General features: G+C 35.1%; 1 protein-coding gene across 1 annotated transcript; it reads left to right on the top strand.

Moving 5' to 3' along the window:
* Window positions 1–457: 457 nt before the first annotated feature.
* On the top strand, window positions 458–1,621 carry LOC134257794 (uncharacterized). Its single transcript, XM_062740386.1, has 2 exons — window positions 458–760; window positions 1,428–1,621. The coding sequence occupies exons 1-2, from the start codon at window positions 502–504 to the stop codon at window positions 1,619–1,621; spliced, it is 453 nt and encodes a 150-aa protein (XP_062596370.1). The 5' UTR covers window positions 458–501.
* The last annotated feature ends 12,174 nt before the right edge of the window (window positions 1,622–13,795 follow it).

Genomic DNA, 13,795 nt, shown 5'->3' with positions numbered 1-13,795 from the left:
TCCGTGGAATAGCCCCGCTTAGCTATAAAAACCGACATTCATCAGCAACTTGATCAATGCAATTTACAGTGTTTATACTGCAAAAGACGACACATCGATGCAGTCTAATCAAGTATTTCATTCTACAGCCAAACATGCATTTGAATTGTTCAGATTTGATACGTGTTTCTGATCTGATAATTTTCTGATGACGTTCGTGGTCTATTGGAGAATAATGTCCAGGCGGCTTCTTTTGAAGTTTTCAATAACCGTGGTAGAATGCCAAATAACGTCGGATTAGTGACGTTACCTGTTGTTACCTAGTGACGTTAATTAGTAACAAAACAAAACAAACGTCTATTTGACGTTAGGTGCATACCGTGTAAGCATCTATAATTTTAAAAGCATCCGTGATTCATAATACGACATCCTGATATAATGATTTCATTTCAATCAAGATCTAAACAATGCTACGAAGAAAGGATATCCGTTCGAGATGTTTTCGATCAAAAAACTGGAGATATGTTGGAAAATATTTCTTCCGCTAACAGCATACCGCCCGAGTTTCTGCTTCCACCATTCTTAGCTGCTTGTGGACACTTCCTTGGAAAATCTGTAGTTTGTCCTTGGGGAACCTGGAAGCAGCCGGCAATAATTTATTCCACTACAGTAGGATTTACCGGCACCAACAAATCTGCTGCCATAGAAATCATAAAGGGAGCCATTCAAGAAGTGGAATCTGCACAGGGAATACCCTTTCAGAACTCCCGAATTAACCAATGTAAGATTTTTGTCTAACTTCAGGACAACAACCAGCTTGTTTTAAGACATATCTTTGGTGATTTTAATTGAAACAACTGTTTGCTAATATGAATCAAATATTTGTTGTAAATTATTAATTTCCCTTAAGGATTCGCACTAAATGAATTATACATAAATACACATTACACCGTAACACTGTATAAATGTGCCTGTACAAATGTAAAGGGGGAAAGTAGCTAATAAAAATGATCTCATTAATTAACATTTATGCCAGACCAATAAAATGCATTTTTGTTTGGGTGGTTCGGGCGGGGGGGGGGGGGGGGGGCAAGAACATACACTTTCAGTTGCAGGGCACTATCAACTATGAAAAATTTACAAGCTATAAAAAGGGGAATCATCGAATGTTCTATTGATGGGGCACAAACACATATAGCTGTTTCCTAATACACTGGCATAATTAAATTGACTTTATTTTAAAAAATTATAAATACAACATATCAATCGTGTATTCACTTAATTTTTTTCTAAAAGGGAAAAGGGGCACGCCCATAAAAAAAAAATTACCCAGAAATGTTTTTGATAAGGAAGGAATATAAAAATTGTAATAATCTCCAGAAAATATTATTTTTATAATAGCATTATATGAAACAATTATTAAATAAACTTTACATTTTGTGTTGTAGCTGCAACAGTGGAATCACTTTTGAAACAACTCACACAAGAAAACAGGCAAATTATGATGTGGGACGAGTTAAAAACTTGGCAAACAAGTCTTGGATTGTATAAATCCGGCAGTGCGTCTGAATACGACACAACCATTTATCTTACTGCGTACAATGGTGGTTCCCTAAAACGGCAGACATGCAACAGTATGTAGAGTATTGCAATATATCTTATATAATAATAATTTTAATGATTATGAAATATAATAATAATGATATAATAAGTATATATCTGTTACATCGAGCTCATACATTTTGCTTTGAAATTGAAATACTTCAAAATTGCTTCAATTTGAAATTCATTTATATATTAAGCAACACGGCAATTCCTTGTCCTGTCTTAAATTTGACCGGAATGTCACATCCTGGAGAAATCTGCAAACGACTGGACGAGGAGAGAAAAACTTCCGACAACAACGATGGACTGTATAGCAGATTTCTTATGTGCATGCCGGAACCAGTTTTCTCATTTGCAGACGAAGTACAGGAGGTTAGGCAGGACCTTCCCAGCTTGGCAAAGTACTTTTATGAATTATATCTTTTACGTGTAGTAATACAACCCGTATTCAATTATTAGTGATCTTCAGTTAGACCACACTACAATGTACTTCTTTTTTAGTATAACTTTAGTATAACTTATAAAATTGCCCAAGGAAATCATATATCAATGTGCCTATTTGTCCATTTTATCCACAAAGGATTTATGCATTTTTTCCCTCATTTCTCATGTTATTTCAGGTTGTTCTATGCAGTGGAGAAAATGAATGTCGAACTTATTTGTACACTTACGGAACATCAGCTCTAGCTATTGCTAAACAGTACTACAATGATCAACAAACCTTCCTCAAAACAAACCATCAAAATGATACGTTCTTGTCAGGTAATTTTCTTTAAAGTCGTAATTAAACATGATAATTGTATAAATACAGTACGTACACTACATAATTATACAGAAAAGGAAATTGGGATCGGGAATTATAAAACACTGTATAAAATTTACAGGACTGATTGGCAAAGCCAAAGGCCAAGTCCACAGATTGGCCATGATCATTGAGGCTATATGCAAAGCGCAAGACGTACTTCGTGAAATTGATGAGGCAAACTCGGACAGGATCAACGAGGACTTCATAAGAAAACTGGATGAGTATCTGCGACAGAAGACCCTGGACAAGATCATCTCTGAGTCCGCCACCAAACAAAGCATTGCATTAAATGACTATTTCCTGCACCAGAAGAAAATTCTTGCTGGATATAGTAAAGAAAACGACAGCAAACCTGACTTGCTGAACGCAGCCCTGGTGAAGAAAATCCTTCTCTGGCCCGGTAAAGCTGTCAGATGCCAAGACGTTGCACGATGCTCTAGGTCTAGCGCCGATACCATTAAACAACACATGAAAGAGCTAGCAGACACGGGTTTTGGCGGTGTAAACAACGAACGGCCAGTTGGAGGTGGGAGAGTCACAGTTGTCTTCGACAAAACAAACGTCACAGATTTTGATTTGGAAAAAGCCATGGAGTTCGGAGAGAAATTGCTAAGATTCAACATTAAATTCGAAGAATACCAATCACAATTTGAGAACACTGAAAATTATTTGTGTCAATCCAAAAAACAAAAAATCATGTAACAATTTTCAGTAAAATTAAAAACATTCGAATTGAAGCTTGTCTTCTATCATTGATTTGAAATAAAACTTTATTAACTTTTAAGAAATGCAATAAATTACTTAAGCATGAATTTTTCATATATAATTCATCTCTCCAAATTAAATGGAGAACTACTATTTTTACAGGGCATATTGATTTATTATAATGATTAATAATAAGCTAATTCCAATATTTATATAAAAAATAAGGTTTATAATGAGAGTTTTTAACTGAAACGGTCTATCTTCAATTACCTGTAACTTATCATTTTGGTTTTTGGCATTTATGGTTTCATTTCACAACAAAAGTTTCAATGTAGTGTCTAGATCGAATCTATATTGTTGACATCAAAACACAGTAATAAGCTTATTGTTTTGATTAAAAATAAATAATTTTTTTTTGTTATGTCGATATCGACTCGATATCGTCGATATCGACACAGAAGTAATGCCACTATAAAGTTACTAACCAAAGAGAAGGTTTGGGTCGATATCGAGTCGATATCGTCGATATCGACAGATATATAAGGCCACTTGATGTCACAATAAACTTCCTATCTATTATAATACTAGAGGGTTGTGTCGATATCGAATCGATATCGTCGATATCGACATATTTTTCTAGACACTAAAGGTCTCATTCTAAAAAAATTGAAGCATAAGTCGAATCGATATCGTCGATATCGACATATATAAGGCCACTTGATGTCACAATAAAGTTTCCAATCTAATACAAATATAACACTATAGGTTTCTTTCGATATAGAATCGATATCGTCGATATCGACAGAGATATAAAGTCACTTAACGTTTTACATATATAACATGAAGTTTTATATATCATATAACAAAACGTCATTACAAGGTTGTGTCGATATCGAATCGATATCGAATTCAAAGGTAACATAGGTAAGCCAAGTCTTAAATTATGACAAATTTCTGTCCATATCGATTCTACATCGTGTCTTGGACATAACTCTATTATCAAGCTTGCACAGTTCGTTGAATACCGCTAGAAATGAATGCTTTAAATTTACATCAGTGAGATCAACTTGTAGGGGTAAGTTTTCGTGCTTCCAGGTAAGATCCTTAGAAATGGAATTCGAACACCGAGTGTTGCAATAACTATGATTTCCACAATGGATGTAGTCCTTCTTATAATAAAATCCATTTCCCTCTTTGCCAGCCATAACATGTAACTATAATCTTTCACTAGAGCATTTATCGTTTTAGCTTATTTCAAGGGTCATGCAAGGATTTGCATCCATACACTTTTACTTGCACATCATTAACATTTCGAAATGCTTGGTTAATTTCCAAAATTTTATTCATATTTTTTTGCTGGACATTTTCATTACATGACTTGCTGTTGTGAACATGATTAATGAGATTAACCACAGTCCCATTGTGCACATATGTAACATATACTCACATTGACATCTATCTACATCTTTTAGGACAATGTTTCTGATTTATAAATCATTAAAAACTATTGTGGAGCTTACTATCTACATAAATTTATACAAATTATCTAGTCATTGTTTCAACAAAGAAATCTATTACAGGGGAAATTACATTTTGATTTTAACACTTAATTTAATAGCATAGTATATATAAAATATAATAAAATATAAGATAATTATTATAATATATCTAATATTGGTTGCCAGATTTCATTAAAATTATCTAAATAACTATTTGAGCAATACACTTTTTTTTAAGCAGTAATTTCTTTTTCAAAATATTTAAAAAGTTGTGAAACTCTGGTACATTTACTTTTCTAATGACATCCAAATTAGATACTGTCACCGAATATATAGTTGACTATATAGTTGCTAAAGTGTTTTTCTGAATGTTGCACAAAATGTTTACTAAATGTTGTACATAGTTTTCCTTTGGAAATGCAGACTTTGGTAAGGATAGACAGAAGTTGAATATTTTTGTGTTATTTCTTCCTTTGTACAATTAAGGTCAAGCTTAGTCTTGAGAATGAGTCCCAATTTTCACTTGAAGAGGACAATTTTCTAATCCTTAAGGTATTTTTTTTAATACAGGGAGTTAAGTCTGCAAGAATTTAATGCTCTCCTTATGAACCCTTGTCTTACGGTTAAGTCAAATAAGAGGATTGCTTTTGTCATGTGCTCTTGAATGTACAAGGTACGCACAAATTGCACCATAAGAAAAGTAAATCAAGGTTTTTACAGAATAATTAAGAATGATGTTTCGGAGGTCCGTGTTTGCTCTGCTCCTATTTTGTATATTGTTAAATAGACTTTGACATTTAATACTGTTCGTTATCTCCATATCCTTATTTATTATTTTAATACAGTATAAATATTGGTTCTTATGCATATAGGATCACTCCATGGCTATTTATGGATTTGAATGTTCTCTTACGGATCGTTGTTTACTTGCCTTTTCCATTTCCGAGATAAATGAGTCTAGTTTTAATCCCGAGGGCAAATATCGTCAAATACAAAAACAATTGCTGATTGGTCGAGTGGTGTCGCTGGACTCTAATCACAACTTTTTGAAACAGTAGCCTTATGAAGAGAGTGGCGTATCAGAAACCCTTGGCTAGCGAAAAAGTGGAAATGCATTTTCTCTTCGTTACTTTGATCTGCCTCTGATTATTAAGTAATCAAAGTATGCATGCTATGTGTATAATAGTGATAAACAATAACGCCTCTTTCAACATTGTACATTTCATTGCATTTGGTTTAAAACACGAACCAAATTCAATTGCTGAAAATTTGTTAAATGATACTCAGGTGACCAACACTTTATTAGGCCCATGTGTCTCTTGTTTCAGATGTAGTCATTGGAATCCATCGGAACATAAACGAGATTCTTCTCTCATACTGTTTTGGGACTTTTTAAAGCTAAGAGTTACAACCTCAGCTCTTAAAGTGTAGTTTACTGAGCATTATCTCTTGAATTATGACATTTTGAGTTGAATTTTTTTTTTGCATAACACTGATTTAACTGACGTGAGATCCTAAATGATCGTTTCAAATCTTTAAAGTATATGTCTAGATTCAACTTTTTAGTCCCAAATTATGCCATCAGGACTGGAATGAACGTTGATGCCACTGACTGAATGAAAATCAGCACCATTGATCGTAGCATGGACCAGTTCTGAGATGCTGAAGGTTTTACCCTGGTGTGTCAGCATAAACATCGCAAAATTTACGAGTCGGAGTGCTACGTAAAAGGGTTGTTTGGTTAAACGGAGAAAATTCTAACTATGTTGTAGTAGTATAGTATTGAGGCAATTTTCCTGGTTGGCCTTATATAGAATTTTAAAAAGGAAAACATAACATGTTCGAAAACCCGCCCTCGTTATGAACCCAATACCCGATCTTCTTTGAAACGGCAAACCAACCGAGGTTTACAATAAACTTTTAAATATTACAACTAAGTGGGCCAACAATTAAACGACAGGTAAGAGGTATGCGACAACATATTAAACGACACGAACAAGGACACACGAACATTTATTCTTAGGCAAAATATAGCCGACCACAAAGACGGGATTGTACAGGCCAATCCATTTTAAGAATTAATAAGACCTTTTATCTGTGAGAAATGTACATCGCCATATGCTACAAACAGTGTAGCGTAGTAACTGAAAACTGTGGATTCACCAATGTCTCAAGGTCCATTTTTCATATGACAACCGTGATTTGGAATCTTACAGCAATTTCTTCCATCATCTTCGAACAAAACTTGAAGAGACAGACAAATCAAATTTGGTTTTTGGGTCAGACGAAGACAATCCCTTGTGAACGCAGTAATCACAGCTTTTCCCGAGGCAACCCATCTATGCAAACGTCATCTTTATCAATATACTAAAAATAAGCTGATTGATGACTACGTTGACAAGATCGATAGGCAAAAGACTTTAGATATATTTTCTAGTGAAGTATGAATGCCGACAATAGTGTCTGCTTTGATGCTAAATCCGATGACGTAGAAGAATATTGCAGAGATAAAAGGGGAAGACGTGGACGACTCTGAGGCTACATGTATACTAACTACCGGTAAAGGAAGTGTAAGTTCGGGTAAAGTAGCCGCAATAGGAATGATTTCCCGATTTTTGCACGCTTTTAAAAGTGATGAAATACATCCAACCAGTAAGCAGACCTCTGTTTCAAGCACACAAGGATGATACTTTTCCATAGAATCATCTCAAGACAAATCTCTAGAAAACAGAGATCATTTCGCAAGTCTAGACAACAATATTACTTTATGATATTAATTACATTTAGTATTAAAGATATTTCATTCATGATTGGTTTTGACAATATAGAAGTTATTTTTTAAATTATGTTTATAATAAGGAGTATTATATGCATTTTTTTAAGTCAAGATAACCTTTGAAAAATAAGTACACGTATGATAAAAAAAAATTATATTAAGTAGTGCTGTCCCTGTGAAAAGAGGTTAATGTGAAAGCTGCCTTTGCAAAAGAAGATGTTGAACCAATAGCCGAAATCCCTGATGTCACTTCTAAATAGAACACAAGTACCCAGGTAGTAGGTATGAAGGATTATTGTCCTACACATAGAAGTGATTGTCATGTTAATGTTATGCTAGGATATGACAGTAACTGATACTGTTGTGGTCTTCACTTTACCGTTCTAATGCAAGCCAGAGCGCACTCAATGTCAGCAGGGACACCTTCCTAACAGAAATCATTTGCTGGAGGCAGCAGCATGTCCTGAAACAGAGAGGACAGTCATTTGCTTTTTAACACCCTTCCCCGCAGTCACGCATTTTAACACATATACCATTTCCTATTTCTAGCGCAAAATCACGCATTGACCGTTTCCCCGCAATCACGCATTTTCACGCACTTTAAAACGTTCACAAAATTTTTAATTTATTGCCAAATTCCAACCATTTTATACTTGCTTGCATCTCATAAAATAAGAAAAATTATTTTCAAATTAAAATATGATTTCAGAATATTATTTACGCTAAACTTTAAAGAAATTTGTACCCCGCTAAAAAGTGCTTGTGGGGAAATGGTAAAGTAATATTTCTATGACGCTTGGATTCAATAAATGTTGCATAGCAATTCTGTAAGTTGTAAAGAGTTAAGTAATGTTTTATACTTGTTAAAATTTCTTTTGAAGGGTTAAAGAATCATAAATCATATTTTACTCCGCAGTTATTTTCATCTTAAGGATACATACCACAAATTTTCTCATCTTCCGCATATAAGAGTCATACTACATTTTTTTCAACAATTCTTTTAGTTCCAATTTTATAAAACCCGAAATCGTAGTTATTGTACACAATGCAAGTACCACAAGTCCAAATATAAACGTTTAAGAAAGGTCTTCAAAGGGAAAAAAGAATCTACAAGGTATCAGTATATTTTCAAAGCTGACGAAAATGATAATATTTGTTTGACAACGTTCACGCAGATATTACGGTCGACAACTCTTTCCCGTGGGGGAGCAACTTCCCCGTGTCCGGGAATAATATAAAATGTAGCCCTCTTTTGTTAAACTTCGTTTATTAAGATTATTGGCATTGACATATTTCAAATTAACGGAAAAGGGTAACAGATCACAACTTGCTCCCAGCATTTTTCGAAATGGAAGGGGCAATAGCTTAATGTGTATAAAAATCATTATTATAGTAAATCGGATATCGTTGAGATTTTCAAGGGGCCTGTGAATATTTTGCACTTATGTACGCATAAATGTGCATAACTGCGGCTTAATACAAGACCTAATCGCTTTAAATTTAAAAATGCTGGAAAATATTTATTAATGCATTCAAAATAATTGCTAGAATTGTGTCCTCGGGTTTTTAGCTCTACTGGTCAGAGACCAGAAGAGCTTATGCGATAGTAATGCGTCCGGCGTCGGTCCATCTGTCCCTGTGTCTGTCTGTAAACAATTTTTCAAAATGCTACTCCTCCTACAGTTTTGGTCTAAATTCAATATAACTTGGCACACAAGTCGACTACACTAAGATACATAATTCTGTGTATCGGTTTTTGATTTCGATAAACAGTGTTGACGTGGTTACTAAAAATAGAAATTTCTGTGAAATTCTTTCAAAATGCTACTCCTCCTACAGTTTTGGTCTGATTTCAGTATAACTTGGCACACAAGTAGACTACATTTAAATACATAATTCTGTGTATAGAATTTCAATTTTGATGAACGGTGTTGCCGTGGTTACTAAAAATAGAAATGTCTGTAAAATTGTTTCAAAATGCTACTGCTCCTACAGTTTTGGTCTGATTTCAGTATAACCTGACACACAAGTAGACTTTAAAGAGAGACTTCAAAAAGAGACTTTATCAACGATCATTATTCTATTTAATGCTGTTTATAAAGTTTCAAATCCCAGCTGCTTAAGTACTGTCTCTTCCTTTGCTATAAGTTCAAACCAGTAGAGCTTCAGTCTCGACAGAGACCTCTGGTTTTAATTTCATATTTATAAGCTTCATTAATACATTGACCTTCCTTTCAAGTTCAAAGAAACTGCAAGTCAAACAAGTCTATGACGTCATCTCAGTCAGTACAGTGAGATCAAAGTGGCTTCCAAGGGATAACTTTGTCCGTCCCTAGTACTTTAAATTTTTCAACAATTAACAGGTACTTCACTTTTCTTTAAATATTGTGAGCCGCCGGTAGTAAAGGTCCAGGGATCAACCACTGGGTTTCACAAAACAGAACTACACATCTCCCTCCTCATGAACATTTAGGATGAATATGTACTTGATTAGTTTGTTTAATACCAAGGAGCAGAGGAGATTTTCAAAGAAATAATGAACTTTTACTGTATAATCTATATAGCCCCGCATAACACAAGAACCCCAGACCCTGGGGCCATGAATTTCACAATTTTGGTAGAGGACTCAATACTGATCACAATCATGTCAACAGTTTGACTGATTGTTGTCCACGAGTAAAGAAGAAAATTTGCACTAATTTTAGTGGTTTTGGTAAACCACTAAGGCCACAAAGGGGCAGGGACCATAGAAGTTTTTGTATTCCTTCACCCATAAATGTTGTATACTAAATTTGGTTGAAATTGGTTCAGTGGTTCCAAAGAAGAAGCTAAAATTGTTCAAAAGTTAAGAAGGACGTACGATGACGGACGAAAACGGATAGCAATAGGTCACTTGAGTTTACTCAGGTGATCTAGCGAAATTGTGCATAGAAATGGCTATACTTATTGCAATATCATTTAATAGTAAACGTAAGTAGTGCCTTCCCGTGTTCTTCTGTATCTTCGCCATACCAGTTTACATATAACTACTTGGTATATTACGTACGTTATTGAACTGGATTCGGTTGCACAAACGTTAGTTAATTAATTCCCAGTTAGTACCGTAACTAGCTAGTAAATTTTTTACGACGAGTTACGACACTGACAGTTCAAAATTTGTTGCTCGACAGTCAATTTAAAATAAATTTACTAACTAACATTTAATTGACGTCTTATAGTTAACTCTCTGTTAAATTGTTCTGCACGCGCGCGTCCGCGCATATACGTCGAAAAGAAAATGTCTGCTAGTGTAAAGCGAGAGAGGAGCAGCAATTGGTCTTTAGCAGAAAGATCTGTGTTGACAGATTTCGTAGAAAAAAAAATGAAGTGGTACTCAAGGCCAAACAGAGCAATTCAATAACAAATGCCACAAAGACCAGCGAATGGGCAGAGGTGACGGAGCTGATCAATGCAGTGGGGGTCCACCGCAGGTCGGTCGAACAAGTTAAATTCAAATGGAGAAATCTACAACAGGGGGCCAAAAAGACGTTTACAGAGGCCCGTAAACAAACCAGGAAAACAGGAGGTAGACCTCCACTCAAACCCCTACTGCCGCCGAGGAGAAGATAAAAGAGATAATGAAGGACAGGCCCAATTTCTCGGGGATTGCTTAGGGGTTCGAGTCCTCAATGCTTGGCACAGCTGGTAAAACGATGAATATTTATATTACATAGAAAGGACATAAATATGTAATAAGTCCATTACTACTATTTATTAGATCTCGGAAATATAATATTTTATAGCTTATATTAAACAGAAATATGTGTAGTGCAAAGACTTCAAATGTTTACATATGCTTGTTTACATTATCGGCCGATTAAATGATGACGTCATATTTCAGATTAGATAAGCCTAGGCCTATCTACATATAGTTAAAACTTACTTTACTTCGATAAGCCTAATTGGTGTTCAATGTACATGTAAACAGAATGATTTATGAAAACCAGAAGTCTCTGTCGAGACTGTAGCTCTACTGGTATGTACTTATCAAAAACCATTTCACTATTTTATGTATCTTTGTGTAGTCTACTTGTGTGCCAACTTATTTTGAAATCAAACTAGAACTGTAGAAGGAGTAGCGTTTTAAAAGAATTTCACAGAAAATTCTATTTTTAGTAGCCATGGCAACATCGTTCATCGAAATTAAAAACCGATGCACTATTCTACGTATCTTAGTGTAGTCTACTTGTGTGCCAAAGTATATTGAAATCAGATCAAAACTGTGGAAGGAGTAGCGTTTTAAAGGAATTTCACAGAATATTCTATTTTTAGTAACCATGGCAACACTGTTCATTGAAATTAAAAACCCATGCACTATTCTATGTATCTTAGTGTAGTCTAATTGTGTGCCAAGTTATATTGAAATCAGACTAAAATTGTAGGAGGAGTAGCGTTTTGAAAAATTGTTTACAGACAGACGGACGGACGCTGGACGCATTACTATGGCATAAGCTCTTCTGGTCTCTGATCAGTAGAGCTAAAAATAAACCTTGCTTGCGATTTCTTGATCCTAGTAAACCCTGTATAGGAAATTTCTTTAGCAAATCACTTGTACTTCATGCAGCAGTGGTCAGTGGATGCTCAAACATTGCTATCCTTTAAAAGTGCTCAATCATTGAACATGCGTAAAATCAATAAATAAAATGTATCAGTAATGAAGTTGAATCTGTAGAACACAAAACAGTATAATCCTTGTGCTTAACACTTTTTTGGAACTTGGGTTTCCCGATAACGTGGAAACTCATTCACAATGCAGGGTTCATGACGTCATAAATGGGGCACCAAACAGGTGCTGTATACGTTGCAATCACACACACACTATGGGGAGTTTGCAAACTGGGTTGGGGTGGGTATATTTGTTTAAGCCTGGATTGTAGGGGGAATATTTAGCAGGAAAATGTTTTTCCGAGTAACCTCCAAAAAGTTTTAATATTTTTTTAATCAGAAATTTTCATTTCGCGAGATTAAAGGTGGGGGGGGGTCTTTCTTACCCTTAACAGGAAACAAAGTTTGATTCAATATATATACTACAAATAGTATTCTTCTAGCATTATGTAAGCAAAAAATTATAATAATTATATAAGGGTAAAGGGGGGGTCAATTGAATAAAAAAAAATCTAAATTAGAAATTTTAGCAAAAATGTCTGTATCTTCTGTTTTAAAAGATATGCCCTGCTCGTCAAAGACTACCATAATGATATCCGAATCGACAACACAGGATTTAAGTGAGGAACAAGCAGAAACTGAGTCGCAGCAAACACAGACGGCATGCGGATTAATAAGTGAACCAGCAAGGTACCATTTTCAAAATTTGTACTAAGTTCGCGGCATAAAACCTAATACAAATCAGTACACCCCCAACCCCGAAAACAGAAATATTTCCCACAGATCAATATCGATCACACTCAATATGTTCACACTGTTGACTAGTGCCGAGGTCCACATACTGGGTCGTCGTGCTGACACTGGATCAAAAATGGGCTCGAGATGCTGGCGAAGTTGGTTGTCCTTCAAAGCTGCTTTGTACGGAAGACTTCTGTGAATGTATTTTTCAGATGGATTCCGTTTAAATCCACAAAAGCGAGCACAACACAAGGAATGGTCACCAAACTGATGCGACAATATGGCCTTGAGGTTTTCTTCTAAATCGCCTTTGCTGCGATTTTTTGCAAGGGCATATTTAATGCATTTCTGCAAGTGAGTAATAACATTTTTACTGAACTTCACGCCTCTTGTTCCATGAAGTGCATAGAGTCGTTTTCCAATGTTCTAAAGCACATGATTTTTGTCAAGTCTTTTCTTCATTGTGATTCCTAAGTCACCTTTAATTCTTGTAATCAATGTATTGTCCCCATCTCCTTCAAGAAAATCTACAGGTGTACCTGAATCTCTCAGCTCTTTTATACCTTGACCGCTTACACTTTCCATCAGACGGGCACTTCCAGTGTGATTGTGGACGCATCTGTGATTTCTGATCTGTTGACCAGGCCGGTTCCTCTGCCACCACTTACAGGTGCCACAAGTTCTATGAGATACCACTGTTTTCACAATTTTTTCCCATACTTGGCTTTACTCATAAAAAATGAATGTGTTGTAAAAAAAGTATATTTATTCTAGATTAAGTGTTTGTAATACCAAGTAACTAACATTATTTCGGCCACATTTCTGTGGTTAAGTATCATATACATGGAAATTTATATACACGTAATGGTATTTCAAACATGTAGTGCAGTAAATTTACTGTACTGTACTAGTATTTTATTTTTGCAAATTTTTAGTTGTCCCAGATATTTTTTTCAATAATAAACTCACAAGTAAGGCTATCAAACCACGTTTGTGCCATGCTGTATTTATTGCACAGGACATTCCAGATCTAGTCTTTGTTGG

The sequence above is a fragment of the Saccostrea cucullata genome, unplaced genomic scaffold (assembly GCF_032062105.1).
Source record: "Saccostrea cucullata isolate Sc308-1 unplaced genomic scaffold, CSIRO_AGI_Scuc_v1 ctg1370, whole genome shotgun sequence".
NCBI classification, from domain to species: Eukaryota; Metazoa; Mollusca; class Bivalvia; order Ostreida; family Ostreidae; genus Saccostrea; species Saccostrea cuccullata.
This window is presented reverse-complemented; position numbering and strand designations above follow the sequence as displayed.

Bases quoted from the DNA above. Each gene is read 5' to 3' on its own strand.
- LOC134257794 (XM_062740386.1), top strand. From the start codon at position 502: ATGTTGGAAAATATTTCTTCCGCTAACAGCATACCGCCCGAGTTTCTG. The intron at 761-1,427 runs GTAAGATTTTTG...TTTGTGTTGTAG, and splicing joins GAACTCCCGAATTAACCAAT to CTGCAACAGTGGAATCACTT.